This window comes from Malaclemys terrapin, chromosome 9 (assembly GCF_027887155.1).
Source record: "Malaclemys terrapin pileata isolate rMalTer1 chromosome 9, rMalTer1.hap1, whole genome shotgun sequence".
Taxonomy (NCBI): Eukaryota; Metazoa; Chordata; order Testudines; family Emydidae; genus Malaclemys; species Malaclemys terrapin.
The window spans coordinates 17,770,383-17,793,239 of record NC_071513.1 but is presented as its reverse complement, the minus strand read 5'-3'; the positions used below and the strand labels follow the sequence as shown (position 1 = coordinate 17,793,239).

General features: G+C 41.8%; 1 protein-coding gene across 1 annotated transcript in view; it reads right to left on the bottom strand.

The window, feature by feature from the left end:
* Positions 1–22,857, bottom strand: part of COL4A5 (collagen type IV alpha 5 chain) — a 140,198-nt gene that overhangs the window by 14,678 nt on the left and 102,663 nt on the right. Inside the window, exons 31-41 of the mRNA XM_054038885.1 lie at positions 20,051–20,218; positions 17,179–17,268; positions 16,103–16,252; positions 15,196–15,294; positions 13,771–13,860; positions 12,844–12,974; positions 10,520–10,646; positions 9,204–9,284; positions 8,087–8,185; positions 6,781–6,831; positions 5,706–5,891 (exon numbers count right to left, since the gene is read on the bottom strand). Of these exons, the coding sequence (XP_053894860.1) occupies positions 5,706–5,891; positions 6,781–6,831; positions 8,087–8,185; positions 9,204–9,284; positions 10,520–10,646; positions 12,844–12,974; positions 13,771–13,860; positions 15,196–15,294; positions 16,103–16,252; positions 17,179–17,268; positions 20,051–20,218 (1,272 nt within the window). The remainder of the gene's footprint in view (positions 1–5,705; positions 5,892–6,780; positions 6,832–8,086; positions 8,186–9,203; positions 9,285–10,519; positions 10,647–12,843; positions 12,975–13,770; positions 13,861–15,195; positions 15,295–16,102; positions 16,253–17,178; positions 17,269–20,050; positions 20,219–22,857) is intronic.

Genomic DNA, 22,857 nt, shown 5'->3' with positions numbered 1-22,857 from the left:
TAAGTGTACTGGCTTTTCAATTCTTCTGAAACTGTTAACAATTTAAAGTCTCTCTTTAAAGTCCTCAAAGAGGCCATGTACAGAGAATGGATTTGATGAGTGAGACTTCTGCATGCAGTTCGGAAGATAAAACCCTAACCATTTCTTTTTAAAATTCAGTAGCAATTTAGTGCCACATATCAAACAAGTCGTGCAGTTGACAGCTACAGACACATGCCACCATACAAGCTTATTCTGAAGAGAAACTGGATCTGGTACTGCACACATGAGAACTAATTACAGGTTACCTTCTCAGGAATGCTAACTGTCAACAGGTACCATCTACAGGGTACCCACAGCACTTAAAAACAATCTTTGAATTACAGAGAAACATCAATTTTTCGTATGACAAATGCAATGCAGTAAAATAAATTGACCGAGTTAAGAATCTAACCTGGAGGACCTGGAAGGATCAGAGTTCACCAAAGCCCAATGATCGATGTTAGAAGGATCAGACATCACACAGTACAAAACAAGATTACTAGTTAGAAATAGTACGGATGATAGTATATGCACTAAACAATAACCCGTTTCACCAGTATATTTTGTATTTACAACATAATCAACATGCATGCAAGAAACCATACATGAGTAGGCAAATATATACATTTTCACATACAACTTATTCTGGTGATTAGGCTACTAAGGCCAACATGACACTCTTCATTAAATCAGAAACTTAAGCTTTACTGAAGAGCATGTTTTTGCTTTAACGTTACAAGTGAGGTCTGCTGCCAGTTAGTCTTGTACAAATGAGGGTTGTCCTAAGTAACCATTTCACTGACAACACTCAGTCTCTTCGTGGCCTGGAGTCTGGTGAATATCCAATTTAATGAATAGATTCAGAAGTTTTCACCTTCTTTTTGGCTGAAATTCATCTCTGTGCAGAAGGTTAGCACACGATGCAATCACCACTTAAGTCCCACTGCACAGATGCGAATGTCACCATTTGTGAAAGGAAGTTGAAGAGCAGAATACTAGTGAGCAATACAAAAAATTGGAACAAAAGAAAATTTTTTAAATGTGCACTGGTCAGGTGCTAGAAATGTAATCTGGAGGAAAATATATAGCATGGCATGTACATCTATGCTTAGAACTGTTCTCTTGTTGGCATTGTTCTTGATAAAAAATGCCACAAAATGCTAATTGGTCTGTTTTAATTTCTTAGGGAGATTTTTTTATGCTGCAACACACTTGGAAAGCCAATTTAAGAGTTCTTCTGTTCAGTGCAGGCAAGTCTTTAGTGACCGTCTCCCTGACATCCTCCAGAATTAAGACAATCTGGATCCATCACCCCTCACCCATTTTCATGTCAGTGAAATGATTTAAATATATATTTCATGCAACGTTCAGCTAAAAACCACAGTAAACATGTCAGGTTTATCTCAATGCTCTGTTTTTCTACACTTTTGACACTTTATTAATACTAGCTTTATAATGGTTAAAAATAGCATCTTGTTGCTAATGTTAATTTCTTATAAAATGTATGTAAGTTTTGCTATGATTTCCAAATACGATGCATGACTAGCTGAGAGTCTGTGCTGAATTTGGTGAGATCGAGAGTATTAGACAAAGCTTGGAGCGGGGCTAGCTCAGGTGACCCTCTGTCATGAACTGCAGCCCCTCTGCTTACCCAAGATGCGGGGCCTCTCCTGAAGCATGACTGGTATTCAAGCCACACTGTGTGATGGTTTTGTGATGCAGACAAAACCACAATTAGATAAAAAGAGGAGACCACATTCTTTTTATACTTTAAGATCTAGAGTGAGATGTGGACATAGGTTGGTACATTAAGTCTCTAGCAGCACTTAGTGTACACAGTTAAAACTAAATTGGATTCATTATTGAACTTTGATCACAGCACTTTGTTTCCTAAAAGTCATCAGAGCAAAACTTTCAAGACTTCATTGAATAAAATTGTAATTACATAGGTATGCCAAGTCATTTTCATTCTAAAGACAGACACTGGGACTTCACAACATCTGGCTAGTGCTACATGCACAATATACTAGGATTTAAATAAATCTGAAAAAATGGCTAAGTGCTTATGAAACATCTTCTGCAGCCTTATAGAGGAGATAGCTTTGTGCTTCAATGTAGTTAGACTAGTAAATGGCAATGGAAGCCTCTCTCTGTGTTCTACTAACTTTACGGAGATGAAATAAGGTTATGAAAATAAGGGCTTGTCTACATGGGAAAATTATACTGGCATAAGCGAACGTGAATTTGAAGTGCTATAGTTATACTGGTACAGTCACTGGGTAGGCACTTGTATTCTCAAACAAGAGGGCCTTTTTGGGGTAGTTTATGTCACTTTGGAAGGCATTTAAGCTTAAAAAATGCCATTCTAATTCTAAAATAAGAGGGCCCACACAGGGAACTGTATCAGTTTAACCATATCAGTATAACTGGCAAAGCTTTCATGTGTAGACAAGCCCTAAGCGAGCTATTCATAATAACTAGAACTGCATAACAGCATGAATGGATAATCATCTTTCTGCCCAGCCTGCCCTTGGAAAAGTCTTCTTTCACTTCCCTCTATATGCATTGGCATATACATCTATTTTCCTTCCTCCTGCTGCTTGTTAAATAAAAAGCCTATAGGTCTCCTCAGACCCCCAACTGGTTTGGTGAACAACAAATATTTTACAGAGAACAAGTATCACAGCAGAGGCACCACATGAGGTGCCCATTGCCTCACTTTTCTTTTATTTCATTTAGTGTTTTCCTTCTCTAAGACTCAAAACAACAATCAAGATAGCCAGGTTAAATTTGCAGGACACAGAATGTAAAAAATAAGGAATTCTTGGCTCTCAAAATCTACATTTAAGATTATACAAAACATATACTTGTCAACTTTTCCAAAGAAACAACATAATAGATTATGAAGGCTAATCCAGACTGTGTTCCTCATACGGTGCCCTCACTCCTGACTGTCCATAATCAACAACTGCAGGTTTTACAGAAATGAATGTTGTCATCTAACTGACTTGCAAACCATGGATCTCCAGGCAAGGGATGAGAACATTGTGCAGCATACCAGTTTTTAAAAGGGGAGGGTGGGAGAAATCTTACTTTTCCCCTTTCAGTTGGACTGGGAAGAAATATTACAAAATATATTTCCAGTCAGGGGCGCAATCCTGCAGGCTTCTGAAAGCCACTAGTAGGGTGCCACATGGTCTTAACTCGTCTGTAGTTAGGGAACAAAGGATGCTCAGCACTTCCCAGGATCAGTCCCCAAATGATGGGCATAGTGGAGTCTGGAAGCCTGCATTTGATTCTCCTGTACTACTACACATCAAAGGTACGTATGAAGAATGACTTGGTATACCTGACTTTAGTTCTCTACATTTATACATCAACAAATGGTTTTTTAAAGTATACACATTCAACTTCATGCAAAATTACTATTTTGGAGTTAAGGGGCTAACCTGAAGGACCTGGGAGTAGGGATCAAAGTTCACCAAGGCCATCATTACAACAGGGGGAAAAACATCAAAACTGTTAGAAATGTCAATGTATTAAACTAAACCTTTCAATTTAGATTTAGCTCAATATTGCTTTACATACAGTATGCAAACACCAAACTATTATTGTTCATGGTCAATAATAAAACAGAGTTAAAAATAGTGTTTCATTCTCTTAGGAATCTGCTTTACTGTATTAGCTATTAATAAACCCTTACTATTATCATCATGCCAAACTCATTCCAGATGTAACTCAGCAGAAGTCAATGGAATAATACTGGGTTTGAATTTGGTCACTTTAACTAGTCTGAAAATACACCCAGAAGTTAACAAGCAATGGATGCAGCTGATTCACATTTTTATTTATTATTTCCTTAGAAGTGGGATAATTTGTCAGCAGCAGAGCTGCTTTTATGATTAACTGCCTGAGGTTGAAATGTTATGAAAGCAGCATTTCAACAATGGGCTATAGTCCTTTTGTTCTACAAAGTGCTGATTGTAATAGAACTGCAGTAATAGTTTGGTTTATCCACATTAGTCCATGCACAAATGAGCAAGACAAACATTTCGCTTTATACACTCCATGCAACAAAAATGGAGATGAAAGAGAAAACATGCCTGAGCAGAACTTCACTGGTGTTTTCCAACTGATAACCTAAAATGTGCACAAAATAATGTTCTTGTCTTCTACCTTGCCGACTAACTTAGGTTAATAATTGCAGGGTTTATATGAAACATGTAAACAGGATCAGAGACCAGCAGAAATATAGCTATGCTACAAGTGAAATATGGGATCACAAATTGTTCAGAATGTAATGTTTTACCTCATACAGTTTAGATTTTGTGGGGTAACTTTTCATATGAGAAATTATTTTAAGTAAAGGCTCTGATCATTATAGAACAGCAATCAGCTGCCCTATGGAATGTTTCATCATCAGAATACTTTGCACTTGGATACCACTTTTCATCTGAAGATCTCAGAGGTCTAGCTTGTCACAGCCCTTACTTGGAGTTGCATCTACCTGCACCAGAGGTTAATTTGGCTCCAAGCTCACAATCCTAAAGACCTTAGAAAATTTATATTGAAAAAAACCCTACAACTTCCCCCCGTCCCCTAAATTGCCAATATACGGATAGCAGTTATTTTGTAAATGCACTAACTCAATGTTTACCTTCCTCACCCAGAGCTTTCACCAATGAAAAATCCCAAATTCAGAATACTTGCGAAGTTTCAGTTAAAAAAAAAGTGTTTTCTATTTGTAAGCAAGCAAACAACTTCACTTCAATAAGCTGCTTCTCTTGAAAATGAATGTCAAGCGCATTGGGTGGCAATTTATAGTATTAGCTGCTAATTAATTTCAAGTCCAAGTAACAACTATAAGACAAGGCTTTGAGAGGTGAAAGACAGAATATTCACTGACACAGTCCTTAATCGCTCAAAAGTGGCATCTTAATATCGATTAATTTTCCATGAAATATATAAACACATAAATTAATCTAATTTCTCAGTACACCAGAGATCTGCTCGGGGATGTTAACCCAGGATGGAATTCATAATTTCCAGAATTAGTAGATGCAGGAACAAGATGCAAACATGGAATGGAAAGATGAAGACTGCATTGTGTTGCACTGAATCCACTGGAACGTGTGACACGATGGAACAATGATGTGCATACATGATGTTGAGATGAAGAAACCACTATCCAATTTGATCATGCTGTGATGCTAACATGAATTTGATTTTCATGGGTCCTAGAACGATGGAGTTTATTACTTTTATTTTTGTGCACGATGAAATTCATTGATCATGTGACAATACCACAAAGGCATATTTGGCAGATGCTGCAAAAGTTGATTTGGTGCTCTCTAGATGATTGCTGTGACAACATGCTGAGAATCTCACGTTTATCAATGCATTGTATTTTGCTGCCAGGTATGAGCAGGGTCTTTCAAAAAAGAGACTAGCAGAAATCAAGATTTTTATTTGTTTTTAGTATCCTTCTTAATATTGTTGCTTTTGGCAAGACAGCCTTTTGGTTACCAAGAAATATTTAAAGGTTATACCATGGAAACACAGCTGTCAGCCACACACTATATCAAAAGAATTGGTCTGAAATTCAGAAGTTCTCAAGGCTGATAACCTGCCAGCAAAATAAAGAATTATTGACAGAGATGGACTGGTATGAACCGCATTCCTACCTGATCTCCCCGGTACACCTTGTGGACCAGGACTACCTTTAGGACCTTCCATAGGTGGCCCAGGCAGGCCTGGTGGACCTTGTTGACCTTGTAGACCGGGGAATCCCTGGAAACCTGGTTCACCCTTCAAACCTGTAAGTCCAGGGGCTCCTGGAGGGCCAGGTAATCCCATCTCGCCCTTTTGCCCTGTTAAACCAAACAGACATGTTTATGGATGCTGTATTTAGTTTAGTTATATGTAAAATATTCAAACTTCAGTTGAAGTACTAGGACTTGATTCCATTCTTGCTTATAAAGGTGTAAATCTGAACACACCTCACTGGCACCAATGGCATTACACCAATGTAAGACTGGCGTGAGAGGACAATCAGACTCAGACACTCTAAAGAGCTGAGAATTCTTGCAGGACAAGAAGTTGTATAACTTGGGGCATGCAAGTGGACCTTGCTAAATCTCACTTTGCTACTCTTCAAATCCATTGATGCTCAAAATCATAAGGGTCTCACAACCCCACTTCTGAGCAAAGGTTTAATGGACATGACATTGCTGTGGTAAGATCTTCCAGTATTAAGACTTTATTCATTTCATATAATATAGCACAGACATACTGGATACAATTTTCAAAAGTGGCCAAGTGACTTAGGAGTCTTAATCACCTTGAAAGTCAAAGGAAATTAGACTTCTAAGTGTCTAAGTCACTTCTGAAAATTTGTAAGTGACTTTTGAAAGTCACTTAGGTGCTTCTGCAAATTTTATCCATTGTCATACCTTATAACTAAGCCATATTTGTTAGGAGTAAATCAACAAAGTACAGTATATGATGCAGTTGATTTAACCATCTTGTCTTTTTTGCTTAATTGTTAATTCACTAAGTTCAATAGTGAGCCATGGGTCTCTCAGTTACTGATGCAAATTAGAGCAGTCCTACTGTAGTATAGGAGATAAAAGGTTACTGCTACATTGTTAATTTGGTACAGCATAACGATATCAGTTAAACGTCTACCACCTTTCCCCCCTTTTGTGTGTAGATATATTTTACAAACATCCTTATTAAAAAAGAACAATGACACTTTGCCTGATAATCCTGGGAGTCCAGGAGGTCCTGGGCGCCCAAAACCTGGTTGACCTGAAAAGAAACAGATTAATCTTTTTACAGATGTGGAGTGCTCAGACCTCCAGAAGCAGGAAGCCTAGGGTGAGGATAAGAAGTTAGAATCCCTTACTGGTAATTCGGTTTCCTTAATGGGGGGGGGGGTGTTCTAACAGGGTTCTCGCTCGCTTCCACATCTCCCCTCAGAGATAAGGGATCTCCTCCAAGGTGATATGCTGCTTACATGGCATGTTTCTTTCCATCCTCAAGATGGTCTTTCACATTATGGGTTTTAGTACATTTGCATTTGTAGTTGTGTGATAGTCGCTATTTTTAAGGGAGTACCGAAGGTTCTAGAGCAGGGATGGACATTTTTAAGGTAGTAGAGGGCCACACAACCCACTAAAATGCTTTGGTGGGTCATTCTTTTTTTTTTTTTTTTTTTTTTAAAAGGCTCCAGGATATAGTGGAAGAGGAAGCCTTCATGGCTGAGGAACAAGAGGCCCTTGCTGTCACAGCAGCAGCCTGCAAGCTGCCCTGGGAGAACGGGCACCAGAGCAATGAGTCCCACAACAATGCTACCATGCCGCACCACATACACCTGCCCACCCATGTTCAGCTACATGATTTCTGGGAAGGACGATGAGCTCGTGCCCGCGAACACTACCCTGCCACTGGGGACACGTTACCCCCATTCAGCAACCCCAGCAGCTGTCCACCAGGGCCATCCTGGAGTGAGTCCATAGTAACCAGAGCTGCCACCTTCTGCCTGCATTGCAGCAGGTGCAGAGGAACTGCCTCCTCTCCTCCAGGCGGTAGGAAGAACCGCCTCTCACCCCCTTTCACCATCATCTGCTCCGTGCTGACCAAGGTTCTCACCCCTTCCATCACTCCAGGTGCTGGCAGAGCCACCTCCTCTCACACTCAGATTTGGGTGGACCTGGGTGAGCCCACCCATGGCTGCATCCCTGGTTGGTGGGCCAAATAAAGTGAACTGGCAGGATGGGTGCAGCCCATCCCTAGAGGTAGTGGAAGCAATGGCAGCTGGAATGGAATTAGAGGGGAAGGGATTGTGCTCAACTGCAAAAGCCTTAGAGGGCCAAATGTCTAAGAGTGAAGAGAGTTCCTGCCCTGTATCTCACTGGAGGCTTGATGCCCTCCTTTGTGTCCATCCTCAAGAACTGGGAATCACAGAGGCTGTTCCGAGGGAGCATGGATGGTTTTGGAAGAGGACAGAGCAGAAATCAGAACACAGAGTTAGAAGCAGAAAATAAAAAGGAAGGAACCTAACCTGGTTCACCCTTCTGTCCAGCTGGTCCAGGAATACCATCCCGACCTGGTTGCCCTTTCTCCCCTGGAAGACCTGGGGGGCCAGGACGGCCATCACCACCTAAAAAAAAATAGAACAACATATTAGAGCAACAGCACATTTGCCACAAAACTAAAACTGAAGGAATGACCAAGTAATATCAAGTCCGTGTGAATGAGAACATTTAAAATCAAAACCAAAACTCTTTCCTTCTCTGCTTTCTGCACTCACAGAAAAAGGTCACAGAACTGTAATCTTTAAGCAGTTTAATGGCGATTAAAATCCATCTAATGCTTCCTTTCATAGGTGAAATTAGGTTCTTGCTTCTGCAAACACAGGATAAGCTATTACAATGCTTAATATAAAGAAAGCCGACAGATACAGAAACAGATACTTGCTAGTTTCAAAAGGTAATGAGATAACTTTGTCAGTGACACAAGTAGTCAGGGTTGCTAACAGAAGGTTCAAGTATAATGGAATTATTGTAATTTGGTTTCAGGACACTGTACGTACACGTGTGTGTGAGAGAATGAGAACAGATACACATCACACAATATAGTTGTCAAGATATGAAAAAAGAAGCTATTTCAAATTTTAAAAAGGTTCATGGGACGAAATCCTGCAGGCAAAACTCCCATGACAATTTACAGTTTTAACCCAATAATTCGATGCATAGTGTAGCACTTGTAATCACAGTACTCCTTTTGCCAGGTCTAATTCCACCATGGTAAATCTGCACTTGCCATTAGTGGATCTGGTCATATACCCTCTGTAATCAATGAGAATTTTGCCATCCAAGATGGGACTCCATGTCCGAAATTATTATGAAGAAACATAAAGAACCCATAATGCCAGCCTACATTTTTCTGAAAGGGAATTTGGATTTTTCAAACAGCATTTCATAGCTTTCACTTTCAACTAAAGCTTTGAAGCTATTTCAAATCACTCTTTCCTGTTTAATCCTTCAAGTCACAGTTTGGGAGTCAGATATCTACTATAGGTCATAGAACTTTCTGGTGAACAGCATAAGCCAGGCTTAAATAATACAAAGATAACTGAGGTTCTGCAAGCTTGACTTTGTTGTACGATTCATGCCTACCTGGTGGCCCAGGTGATCCCGGGAGACCAGGATTACCTGGGGGTCCATCAATACCTCTTGGTCCTACAATTCCTGGTGTCCCTGTGAAATAATCAAATCAAATAATCAAACAAGACACTGCAGTGTTTTATCAGGTACTGGTAAGCACTGGATAAGGTACAAGTCAGACCAAGTAAAGAGTGTCAAGAAAGTATCAAGATACTGTACAATACATGCTGCAACTGTTAATACCATAGATTTGCAACCATTCATTTAAAGGGGCAGTAGGACTTTAAAGAAGAGGAAGTTCATCAACATAAAACATGGTTGCCTAAAGGTGTTTTTTTCCTGCCATCCTTCAGAATCCCACCTTCTTAATTACTTAATGCTGAAGGCCAATAGCATCTCTAACTTAAGTCAGACAGTATCGTCTCTAAAATGGATATAACCTAGTAAACAGCAACAGCATATTTAGTTACCAACACAGTGAAAGCATGATGGACAGCAGCTAACCCATCATTCCCCACTCCCTACCTCCTTTCCAGAAAAAGAACTTAATGGGACATGGGTCTCACCTCCATAGCATTAAGCTGATGTGAGTTAAGGACACTTAGCACCTATCATGTTTGGTCCCTTAGTTTATATATCACTAAATTCGGATTTGAGAGCACTGGGGCTGTCTACTACTGCCACTCGTAGGGGCTGGAGTAATTAAGTCGACAGGAGAGCTCTCTCCCGTCAGTTTAGAGCATCAGCATTAGCAGCGCAGCTGCATCGTTGCTGTAAACCGCTGTAAGCTCTGTAGTGTAGCCCTAGCCTGAATTACACTGACTGTTAAAAAGTCTCTAGATAAGATTGCCAAACCTAATGAATTCATATTTGTATACACTGAAAAAATCTCCTCTTTACAATTAATTCTTTAGAGAAACCAAGATTTTGTAGTAAGTTATAATAAAAGCCACGATCCACAAGGGCTTTGTTGTAGCAATCCACAAGGGAAAAAGTATGGCCAAACTCAGATATTTTGTGGGTCAAAGGAGTTAGTAATCTGACCATTGCAGATAACCCTAGTTGTAGTATTGGCTTTCACAAATGTTCATGTGTTCTGGTCCCCTCACTGCAAATGAATTGACATTGATTTTAGAAGGAAGTTTAAAATGATGTATCTCTATCCCTTTGCAGTGATGATTCCGGAAGCATTACATGAACTGGCTCCACAGTAAGAACCCCGAGCAATTACAGCCTGCCACCATTCAAGTTACCTGGAGACGGAAGCCAAAACATGAGCGCCTGAGCGAAAGACAGGAAATGACAATAAAAATTCCAAGTAAAATTACCTGGGAATCCAGGAAGGCCTGCTTCTCCTTTTGCACCTGGATTACCTGGTAATCCAGCCAAACCAGGATTTCCAGGTGTACCTTTGTTGCCAGGGTTACCTGGGTATCCAGGGAAACCAGTGTCACCCTGGAAAATATTAGGCAAAAATGAGATCCATTCATTTTCATTTCATTTCATTCTTTTTGTATGTCCCTGTTCTTGACAACAGACACCAATGAATGTCATTAAAATCTTCACAGTTTTTCTTTTTGCCTAACTTGATGTTAACCAATGCTTAGTGCTGGAACTACCTTGGTAACGTTTATTACTTGAAAATGACAATTGTAAAGATTTTAATGGTGGCCGCTACAATTTGTTTGTGTAGTGTTCCCCAGAGCCTTTCCCCAAAGATTGTTCTTTAGCATTGTGAAAAGTTGGAGAGGTTATTTTCTTTTAGCTCTACATGGAGAAATTTTTTTTTAGCAATTTTAAACATACCACTGTAAAAATGGCATGGTGGGAGCCCAGATGTATTGCATGTCAATAATGCCATGTAAAACCTGTTCAATTTACAAGCACAGAGTATATTTCTAACTTGTCAGCCCTGGAACCTCAACTCTGAAAGTAAAACACTGTTTTCTTTCTGACTCACGCATCATCACCAATAGTAAAGGTTGAGATTGTCACATTATTTACACAAATAGATTCACACCTGTATATCCCATTGCGTTCCAGTGCTCTCCACTAACTTCAGATTTCTGTTCAGCCATTAGGCTTTGCTAGATGTCATGAAAATGGGAATTGGGCATTCAAATCCCACAAGTGGCTCTGAAAGTCTCAGTCGTAAATAAAGTGTCAGATCTTCCTAGTAGGTGTTATTGAGCTACCAATATATTTTAAGTAAACACTTTATATTCCTCAAATTGGAGCTAAAAACCGTTCAAATCTGCTCCTATGGTATAAGCACAGGTTTAAGGAGTGGAACACCACCAACTCATGCTTTTCAAAGTAAGAGATGAACTAAGTTTCATAAACATTTATGGGATCATTGGCAACAAGACAAGTCCAGGTAGGAGATCTCTGGCCACGTTTATCCTGGTTACCAATCGTTACACCAAAAATAAATTTGGCCCCCCTTAGTTTTAACATTCCAATCAGATACCTTGCTAAGTCAATGAGCTATTTCTATTAGTTCTATGCCTACTCGTTATTTTATCAGTGCAGTAGCAACGAGTTCACACATACTTCTGCTTCTTGTTCTGATTCCTTGCCCAAGTGCCATAATTACCCAAACATTTCCCAGACCCAAGGAAGAGCTCTGTTTAAGCTAAAAAGGTTGTCTCTCTCTCACCAATGGAAAAGTTGGTCCAATAAAATATATTACCTCACCCACCTTGTCACTCTATAATTCCCTAAAACATTAAAATCATTTTCACAGCAACAACTGTGAGGTCAAACAGGATTATGGCATCAGGTGGAAAAGAAGCAACAGAATCTTTTAAGAAGCCAAGATTCTGTTGCCATGCAGTTATCTTGGATATTGTAGAAGGAAGAAAAATTCAGAAGTGTGTGATATTTTATCTAAGTATTGCTTTTGCTAAACAGATTGTCTCTCAAGATTAGTCATAAGGTTCCAGTGACAGCTGCTAGGAGCTTACTTTTTTATAAAGTCCGATCACTTATGTAGTGAATGTTTGAAAATCTGGGCACCAGTATCTTTTTTCAAGCTTTAGTTTTTGGCAGCAGCAACTGTGACCTTTTAGTTGCCTCTTCCCTGTGGATGTATCTCTAAATGGCACCTCTGCATATTGTAGGCACCATTTTTCGAGAATTAATTGTGGCTGCTTGAGATTGGAATAGAGCAGTTCGTTCTACTACCCCCTATAGGTTGTCATTATGTCACCAATTATAACATAATGACAACCTATAAGGAATCTTAAGTGAGCCATAATTTAGGATAGTCTCATATGCAACTTTCTGCCAAATGCAAACAACAACACGGACAGGGGTTTCTCCAGCTGTTCTAGTTGCTTTAAAATATTTCTCTCTACCAATGGAAATGGACATCACAGATGCTTCTCTTGGTAGATGGCCCTCTGTTAAACAATTCTTGATAAACAAAGACTTTTATGAGGAAAGCCAATGCTACCGTTGGCTGCAGGGGAAGTGAGTTGTATGCAGATTTTCAAAAAAACGTTTTTTCCTTTAAAATGAATCTTTATTTTAATCTTAAAAACACTGAATCCCAGTGTGTCTTTCTCTTCACATAAAAAAAAATAATGCTCTTTAACACAGAAATATCATTCACCCACAGTACCTTCTAGGGAAGGATTTTGAAATATACCTTAGGGCCAGGGATTCCAATATCTGAAAGACCTGGGTTGCCTTTCTCCCCTTTTAATCCTGGAAATCCTGGTGGGCCAGGCTGGCCAGGACGTCCTGCTATACCTTGAGAGCCTTTAATACCTGGGACACCTGTCCAAAATATCAAAAAATAATGGTTTTGCAGCAGCTTCCAAACAGTCAGTCAAATTGTAAACTGACCAGGAAGGACTAATGAAGAGTTGAATGACTGATGAGACTTATTTTTTTAATCAAAAACAAACAAAACAAACAGTTAAAATCTCTCAGGGCTTCAGCATATTTCTCATACAAGGGGGAGGAATTTTATAAAATGCACAAGGATATAAATATTGCCTGTGTGTGTATATTTTTAAACTCTGACAAAACCAAGAGGCCCTGGATAGTAAATAGCAACCAATTACTACTATGACCCCCAAAATATTGGTGGTGTTGTCCCAACACTTCTTCCAAAGTAACTGAATTACTGTATCTATTTTCTTTTGAGCAAATAACCCATCTTATTTTCCCTCTGATGGGCCAGTCCACAGAGCCCTTTTCATTTCTAAACTGTTTTGTTGGGTGGAATCTGAAAAATGAGAGACCAGGCCCAATAAAAATTGTAATAAGATTCTTAGACAGATTTGTGGTCTCAGATGAACTACACATGAAAGCTACAATAGAAATACACCCTTCCAGCTTTGTATCTGTAGTACTTTAAAATGAATGTACTTTGTTAAATATTTTATTATACAAGTCTGAATTTTCTATGCCAAGCCGTATACCATATATTCTTTCTGTACTCTTCACATAAGTATATGCATACTACTTCACATATATTTACATTCATATACACATTACACATGCAAATCTGCCTCTGCTCTGCAGAGACGAAACATACTGACTGGATCAATGCCTTTTAGTAACTAACCTGGAAGCCCCGTCTCTCCGATGGCACCTTTTTGTCCTGGAGGTCCTGCTGGTCCTGACTGCCCAGGAAGCCCTGGCTCTCCCTTGGGGCCTAGAAAGTAGGTTACTTTAGTTAATAGATGGCAATGACAAATCGTTTTGATACAGTGATTACTCACATGAATATGGCCATCTTCTAATTTGGGGTTTCTTTGGGTGCCCAGCTGCCTTGAGATACCTTTATTCCCAATCTGCACTGAAGATTTAAAACTTTTCTTTCAGCAGCAGACCTTGATGAAGTTAGGTATGCCTTTCCTCCTTGAGTAAAAATGGACTGCACATACAACTACAACTTGGGAACCATCTGAAACCAACTAGTACAGAACGTGGCTGCCAGTTTCTTAAGCAGTGCTTCACACAAAGAGCACATTCTCCTGGTGGCTCCTTAATCTGCAATGGTTGTTCTTTAGTTTCCAGGTGGAGTTTAAGCCCATGGATTCGACCGATAAAGCCTGAACTGGGTCCTGGCTGTCTGAAAGATTGCATAAATTCCAATATGACACCGAGAGCAAGACTTGCAACCAGGCAATGCTGGTAGAGAAATACTGAACAAAAAATGTAGAGGCTTCAGATGCAGCAGAATAAATACCGTGAAGTAAGATTTTTGATCCATGCAGTAGCTAAAAGCATTGATATGATTTCCAGCTAGCCTTCCCAATACTTCTGTTTGGTCTGTTGCTAACTGTAGAGGTAAGGACTAATGATGTAGGGATATGTTGACTAAGTAGGTCAGTCAAGGCTACTTACAACTCCTCCAATCAGGTTGCTCTAAGCAGCAAGCTCATTTCCAGCTACCACAATGGCAATCCCAAACTTCAACCAGATCAACAGATCAAAAATTGCATTCAGGTACGTCTAGTATTTTACTAGGAGTAATAAATCCACAATTTGGATAGGGATCCCAAGTTCCTCAAAGTCTGCAGATATTTAGATCTAGAAAGTGAGGTTGCCCTTTATGGTGGTACTACGATGTGAGTAAAAATGACATGAAGTCATTCAACATCAATGAAGAAAGCTGGGAGGAGAGTGCAGAATCCAGTTGAATCTGGAGGGAATACCTGGCACTGGGTGCAGCTTCAGAGGATGGAAGCAAAGTGAGCAAGAAGAAAGCAGCATGCTATAATCTTGGACTCCCACAGAGACAATACATGGATCTGTGAAATTTATAACAACCTGTGTCGTTCTTGAATTGGGCTTGTCAGTGATAAGCAGACTCACCAGACGCCTGACTAGACCTCTTATGCATACACCATGATGCAGTGGATTGAAGGTTCCCTAAATATGGCTTAAACCATATTTTGCTGCCACAAAACCAACTGCATGTGCATTTTTACAATCCAAGTCATTCATTACAAAGGCTGTACATGGGCAGGGTTTTCTACCTTACCTGGAAATCCTGGTGCACCTGGTTGCCCATTGAATCCAGGTGGCCCTGGGTCGCCTTGGAGACCTTGATAACCTTTCTGGCCTGATACTCCAGGAATACCTTTAAGGAAAAAGACAAACTTAATTACTAATTTTTTTATTTTTGTATCAAAGGAGCAAATTTTCTCATATATGAATAAAATGCCAAGTAAGGATTCTCTCTCATCAGGTGGAAATCTCCATATAAGCTAACCTAAGAGGCAGTACCATAAAACACAAGTCAGTGTTCATGGAAGACCCTGGATGAATTTCTACAGAACAGAAACAACCCAGTGTAGACAGAGGCAATACAAGCTTCCTGACATCAGCCATTGACAATATGCTTCACAGCCATACTGACAGGAAGCCCTACGGCTGCCTTGGGGCGTAGAATAGTAGATTAGGTTTGTTAATAGAATGCAATAATAGATCATTTTGATGCTCTGGTTACTCATATGAATAGTATGGGATAGGCTCAGCCTACATATTTATTCTAACCGGTGTATCTGCATTTGGGCTACTTTTACAAGTGGTTTTGACTTTACTCTTGGACTGCAAGCACTTCAAGGCAGGGATGCACAGCACCTACCACAATGGGGACCCAAATCCTGACCAGGGCATTAGGATGCTTCTCTGATACAAATGTTACACAATAATAAGAGTTCACTAGTAAGGACACTGCAGCCGACTATATGGAGCAACTCAGTCACACTCAAATAGTCACTTTAAACCTTCTCTTCAAGAGAAGAAAAAGAAGAGAGACCCCTGACCCCATCCAGTTTAAGTTTTCCTTGCAGTGAAGGACTAACTGATTATAACTGACAGGTTTCAGAATCCATCTTGGTTCATCGTCACCTGTAGGAAACAGGCCCATGTATGGAATTTCTCACCTGCAATGCCTGGCTCGCCTTTCTCTCCTTTTGACCCCAGCCGGCTTGGATCAACTTGTCCAGGGGGACCTGGCAGGCCTGTTTCACCTTTCGTGCCTTTCTGCCCTGTCAGTCCAGAAGGTCCTGGTTGACCTGGTAAACCATCACTGCCTACAGCATGTACAGACAGCAAAAGGAAAGTGTAATCCATAGGGTGGGCTAACATCAATTATGTTTCTATCACACTCTGCTATGGTTGGCCTCCAGGATCTATTCACAAGTAGTAAAATTCACCCAATGGGTGGTGAGCTCCTGGAAGGCTGTCCACACCACCTTAAGCCATGCAGGAGGCTGAACGAGGGGCCACATATGGAATGGTTGCATATGGGTGCCTACATGTGGGAAAGGACTGTATGCCTTGAATAGGCCAGCACAGAGGGAACAGATAGCTGTATAACAAAGCAAAGATCCAGAAGCCCCAACACATTGCACACCTGACATTAACAACTAAAAGTAATATACCAGCTCTATCCAGCTGTTACATAGCGCTTTCAATGAATAGATCTCAAAGCAGGAACAGTGTTTGAGAGTCTGCTGGCCGCCTGGTGCAGAGGAAGATTGGTGGATTTTACCTACCAAACTCACAAAATTCACCTGCATACAGCCAGATTATGTGGGCTTTATGTGGAGGAGTGAATTTCATCCATGTTGCATAAAGCCAATTCTGGAAGGCTTGATGATGCAAAGCCATCAGTCCACCTTTTACATTGTCTGAAGCAGACTTTACCAAGTATTATCTTTATCATCGTTTGCATTTCTTTAACGTCTTCAATCCAAGGATCTCAAAGATGAAACAGTTAAAGCCTCAGAATGTCCCTTCCAACATGTCACATGGATAGCTTACTACTGCTTTAAACAAAGTACCTGTGAACACCAAAGTCAGAAAGATAACCCAACCCAAGTGATGAAATTCTGAACTGATTTATGCTATGTAACTCCCCACCAAAGCCAAGAATATATCAGACGCTGCTCCCAACATCTTTGAAGGATAAGCAGTGTTAAATTCTCTGCACTGAAAATAATCAGACAAATGTTACCTTTAGGACCAGGAAGGCCATCTCTGCCAGGAGTTCCAGGAGGGCCTTGTGGACCCGGAGCTCCCATCACACCCATTTCACCTTTGGCACCTAGATGCATTGAACCACCAGTGTCATTCTGAACAAAAACCCCAAAGCAATCAGTACTTAACTTTCACCTATTTTCATTCCTATGGTATTTTAACCTGTACATCAAAGTCAGCTAACTTGAGTAATTCTCATTTTATACCTAAAACATACAGGGCCAGATCCAGTGAGAGGCTGAGTCCATGTAAATCCCAGTGCTTTCAATGGGTGTTACAGTGCTTAGCCCTTCTGAGGATCGGGCTCATATAGAAAAATAATTATACTTGAATGTGGCATGGGCTTTTCCATTATTAATTCTTGCAGAGAGTTGTGTGTTTGTTTCTTATAAGCCATATAAATGCGCTTCCTGTATAAAATATTTCACGAAGGAGAGTTATTTATTTTAAATTTAAACTGTTATTTACTGAAAGTCATAGAGGTAATTATAAATATGCAGGCACAACTTGGGAGAATGAAACACTCTATTTCTTGGAATATAATGGCTTTCATTGTGTGGAGTCAGATCCTTTTGCAGTAAAACAGAAATACTGAAAAATCATAGAGAAGTCATCAAATTCAGCCTCCTAGGTTGAGGCAGGACCAAGCACACTTAGAGACCATGCCTACCAGGTGCTTGTCCAAACTGTTCTTAAAAACCTCCAGGGACAGGGATTCTACAATCTCCCTTGGAAGCCTGTTCCAGAACCTAGCTACGCTTATATAGTTAGATCATTTCCCCTCATATCTAACCCAAATCTGCAGATTAAAGCCCACTACTTCTTGTCCTAGTGGACATGGAGAAGAATTGATCACGGTCCTCTTTACAACAGCCCTTACCATATTTGAAGAGCGGGGGCCCTGGGGAAGAGCCGGAGCAGGGGCTGGAGCAGCATGCAGCTGCGCAGGGCACCCGGAAATTTGCCCCAAATTTCCGGGTGCCCTATGCAGCTGCGTACTTTGCGTATGGGTAAGGACGGCCCTGCCCATATCTTACCTATTACACTTCTATTAATACAGCCCAACATGGTTTTAGCCTTTTTTGCAACTGCATCACATTGTTGACTTATATTCAATTTGTGACCCACTATAACCACCAGATCCTTTTTAGCAGTACTATTGCCTAGTCAGTTATTGCATATTTTGTATTTGTGCATTTGATTTTTCCTTCCTAAGTGTAGTACTTTGCACTTATCTTACTGAATTCCAGCTTGTTGAATTCAGACCATTTCTCCAATTTGTCAAGGTCATTTTGAATTCTAATCCTGTTCTCCAAAGTGCTTGCAACCCCTTCCAGCTTGGAGTCATCTGCAAATTTTATAAGCATGTCCTCCACTCCATTATCCAAGTCATTAATGAAAATATTGAATAGTACCAGACATAAGACAGGCCCCTGTGAGACCCCACTAGCTATGCTTTCCCAGTTTGATACCAAACCATTGATAATTACCCTCACTACGATCTTTCAACCAGTTATGCACCCTCCTTATAGCAATTTCATTTAGACCACATTTTGCCAGTTTGCTTATAGACCATGTCAAACACCTTACTAAAGTAAAGATATCATATCTACTGCTTCCCGCATATCCACCAGGCAACTAACCCTGTAAAAGGAGGAAATTAAGTTGGTTTGGCATGGTTTGTTCTTGACAAATCCATGTAAGCTATTACTACTAAGGCTATGATTTTATCGCAGTAATTTTTAATTAATTTCACAGCAGAGGTACAGGAAAACCACCATGTGGGATGGAAAGAGGGGAGAATAGGGGCATGTGCGTGCGTGGGTGAAGCGAGGGTTGGAGAACGAACACATATTACACTCACTGCACAGCAGCTCCTGGCTGGACGGGCTGGGCCTGGCTCCCAGCTTCAGCATGGAGACCTGGCCCACATGGTCACAGCGCCACTCAGGTTTGGCGAGTCTGCCCCTCCATAGACCGAGATGGAGGGGCAGACGTGCCAAACCTGAGTTGTGCTGTGATCATGTTGGCCAGCTGCAGGTACTATGTTTGCTCTTCTCCAGTCCTCTAGGGCCTCACCCATCCTTCACAAGTTCATGGTTCCGAGATTGTTTCAGCTAGTTACTTAAGTATTCTAGGGTGAATTTCATCAGGCCCTGCCAATGTGAGTATACCTAATTTATCTAAATAATCTTTAATCCCTTTAATAATGATGCATACCTAAGTACCTACCAAACTTCACACTCAAAATATGACCTCAAAGCAGATTTAAACATCTCTATAACATTACAATGTAAAGAAAGGTGATACACATGGTTTTAGGGTGGGATTTGCAAAAGTGCTCAGCATTTGCTTCCCTGCTGACACTGAAGTGAACGGGAGTTTTAGCACTGACTTTAATAGCAATAGAGTTAGGCCTGAGTGCTATTAGTGCTAAATCCCACCTATAATGCTTAGACTGTAATACACAGTGACTGCTGCAAAGCCCTGCACTGGGAGGGGATGGATAGACAATGGATATTACAATTAGAGAGAGGCTCCTTCACCAAAATAGCCACGGATCCAATCTCCCTCCAAAATTCCTAGGGGACTCGGAAATGTGCATCCAATATTACAGACACGGATTTGTCCCTAATTCAGATTTATTGCAATGAAGGATCTCATGGGTGCCCATGAATAAACTGCTTTTCAGTCGTCAGCAAGGTACAGTAAGCAAGCCCAAGTTCAATGACATTTCTCACTAAGGCTGATAGCATGCCTAAACAGTGGGGAACACACATCTGTAGGCACATACAGCCCTCTGTATATGCCGACAGGTAAAAATGCTCTTCTGGCATGTTTGAACTTACCTGGAAATCCTGATATTCCATCTCGTCCTGGTGGTCCTGGTGAACCTGGAGGCCCAGTGAGACCTGGTGTTCCTGGAAATCCTGGACTGCCTCTGTCACCAGGTGGACCAGGGATGTCGAATCCAGGAGGGCCAGGATCTCCTTTCTCACCTGGAACTCCTTGTAACCCTAGACATTATTAAAACACCATCCTTTAGCAAGAAATCGGGCATGGTTGAGGTTTGTGTGTGTGTGTGTGTGTGTGTGTGTTTTGGGATGGCAGTAATGGTGGAATAGCTGCTCTTTACTGGCAACACATTGCCATAATACCTTGAATGAACCCCCACAATGTTTTGACTTCCAAAACCCTGATCCTGCAATGGGATCCAAGCAGGCAGACAATTCATTTCAGTGGGGCTCTGTGCAGGCTCAGGGGTCACATACATATGAGCTTGCAGGATTGGGGTCCAATTGCCCTGCTGCAAAACCAGGGCTGGCTCCAGGCACCAGCCGACCAAGCACGTGCTTGGGGTGGCACCTTGGGCTGGGGCGACGCGCAGGTTTTTATTTATTTATTTTATTTATTGGTTTGTCGGGGCAGCGCTGGAGGGGTTTTTTTTGTTTCCGCGGCACGGTGCTCAGGGGGCGGGGCTTCGGGCGGCACGGTGCTCGGAGGGGGGCAGGGCTTCAGGCGGCGCGACGCTCGGGAGGGCGGGGGCTGGAGCTTGGCACGGCGCTCAGAAGGGGGCTGGCGCTTGGAGGGGGGGCGGGGGCTGGCGCGGCGCTCGGAGGGTGGGCGGGGGCTTGGTGTGGCGCTTGGAGGGGGGGCGGGGGCTTCGGGTGGCGTGGCGTTCTGGGGTGTGGGGCTTCGGGCGGCGTGGTGCTGGGGGGGCAGGGATTTCGGTGGCGCTGGGGGGGGTACGGCGGCGCTCGCAGGGGGGGGGGGGGGGGCGGCACTCTTCTTTTTTGCCTGGAGCGGCAAAAAAGTTAGAGCCGGCCCTGCCCACAGCACCAGGGGCAGGGAGAGGCAGAGCCTGGCTCTGAGCGGGGCAGCGGGGGATACTGCCCCGCTGGGAGACCCCCATGGCTCGGACACCTGGGGATCAGTGTCGGTCCTCTCGGCTCTGCCTGCACGGGTCTGGGGAAGCAGCTGTCAGCGCCTGCCCCTCTCAGCCCTTGCACCCCCCATCCCACTCGCAGCCTCTTCACTTGTACCTCCCCCTCATTGCTCCTTCGCCGAACCCCTTCCCCTGCACCTCTCCTCCCGCACCTCCCCCTTCCCCTGCACCTCTTCTCCTGCAACCCTCCTGATACCCCCTCTCCTCCTCCGCGAGTACATCACAACCCGCTTCTCTGCCAGTGTAGAGCCCCCAAGCACCCCCACACCCACTCCTCTGCCTGAACCCTCTTTACTAGATCCCCATCCGTTTCCGGGTACAAGGGTTAGTCCCTATGCCTTCCATGTGCATTTGGAGCACTAAAGATGGGGTTGCAGGGAAATGAAATGAAAATAGGAGAAATGGTTTGATCCCCACTGCAAGTGTAAACGGGGATTGCTGTGGTGAACGAGGAGGTCACGTTTTGGGGGGGAGCCCAGGGCTGGGGTGCCAGGGGGGTGCGGGTTGGGGGGCAAGAGAGAGCCCAGGGCTGGGGCGGCAGGGTGTGTGGGTGCGGGAGGGTACTGGTGGGGAGGGGGAAGAGCCTAGGGCTGGGGTGGGGGGCAGCCAAAATTTGTTTTGCTTGGGACGGCAAAAAACCTAGAACCGTCCCTGTGCAAAACTAGCGTATTAAAGTCTACATTTTTCAGAAGGCAATGCTAAAAGTTTGTCAGCAGCCCAGTACATATAACCCTTGGTGACCCCGTATTTTGTTTATGGTGTTTATTTAATTGTGTTACTAAAGTAGGAGTTAAAGACTATATTCATCTCACAAATTAACTGTGCAGAAGGTTAAATTTCCCACAACTTGATCAATAAAATGGGCAAATGCTACAGAAAAAAAAATTACGTGCTCTTTTTAATATCAGGATGACTACTTATTTTAACAAAGTCTTGTTTGTATTTCATGGTTCAGCCTAATAATTCCTATATACAGCACAAATGCGAAATCCTGGTTTCAGGTTAAATGAAATCCCAGTTGAATTGCATTGGGGAGGCCCACAGTATTAGGTTACAAGATAATCTAAAATGGACATTTATTTTCAAAGGACAGCCAAGTTCTGTGTTTCATTAGGTTTGTCTAAATTAAAAATGTACCTCAATGAGAACTGTTTAAAAAACAAAAACAACATTGCTTAATATTAGTGAGACTGAGCCAAAGGCACCAGTCATCGCAGGGAGGCACAGCTCCACTCCCTTCAATGCGATTGCACCTGTTGAGTTAAGTGGTGACTTTCACTCTTGAAATGTAGTTTAAATAAACTAATAATCTTAATTTAAGACAAAAAGAAGAAGGCTTTGGTGAAGAAATCACAGTACCTGGTGGACCTGAGGTTCAAAACCCAGCGAGTTAGCATTCATCAGGAAGTTGAGGCACAGGGAAAAGTAATGAGTTGCAAGAGAGTCATTAGGTTAGGAAACAAAATTAAGCACATAAAGATTAGAACAAAAATCTATACTAAAGTTACTGAGCATAGGTCTAACTACAAAGGATACAACAGTAATACAGCTACAAGAAACTGGTTTGTAAGTAAATTTCATTATAGGCATTTTTCAACAGCAGCCACCATTCTACACAGAGAGAAGTAACTGACTGAAAGTTTTTTAAATACTACAGTGCAATCTTTCAAAAAAACAAAACAAAACGTTGGACTGTGTTCCTATCTCCTA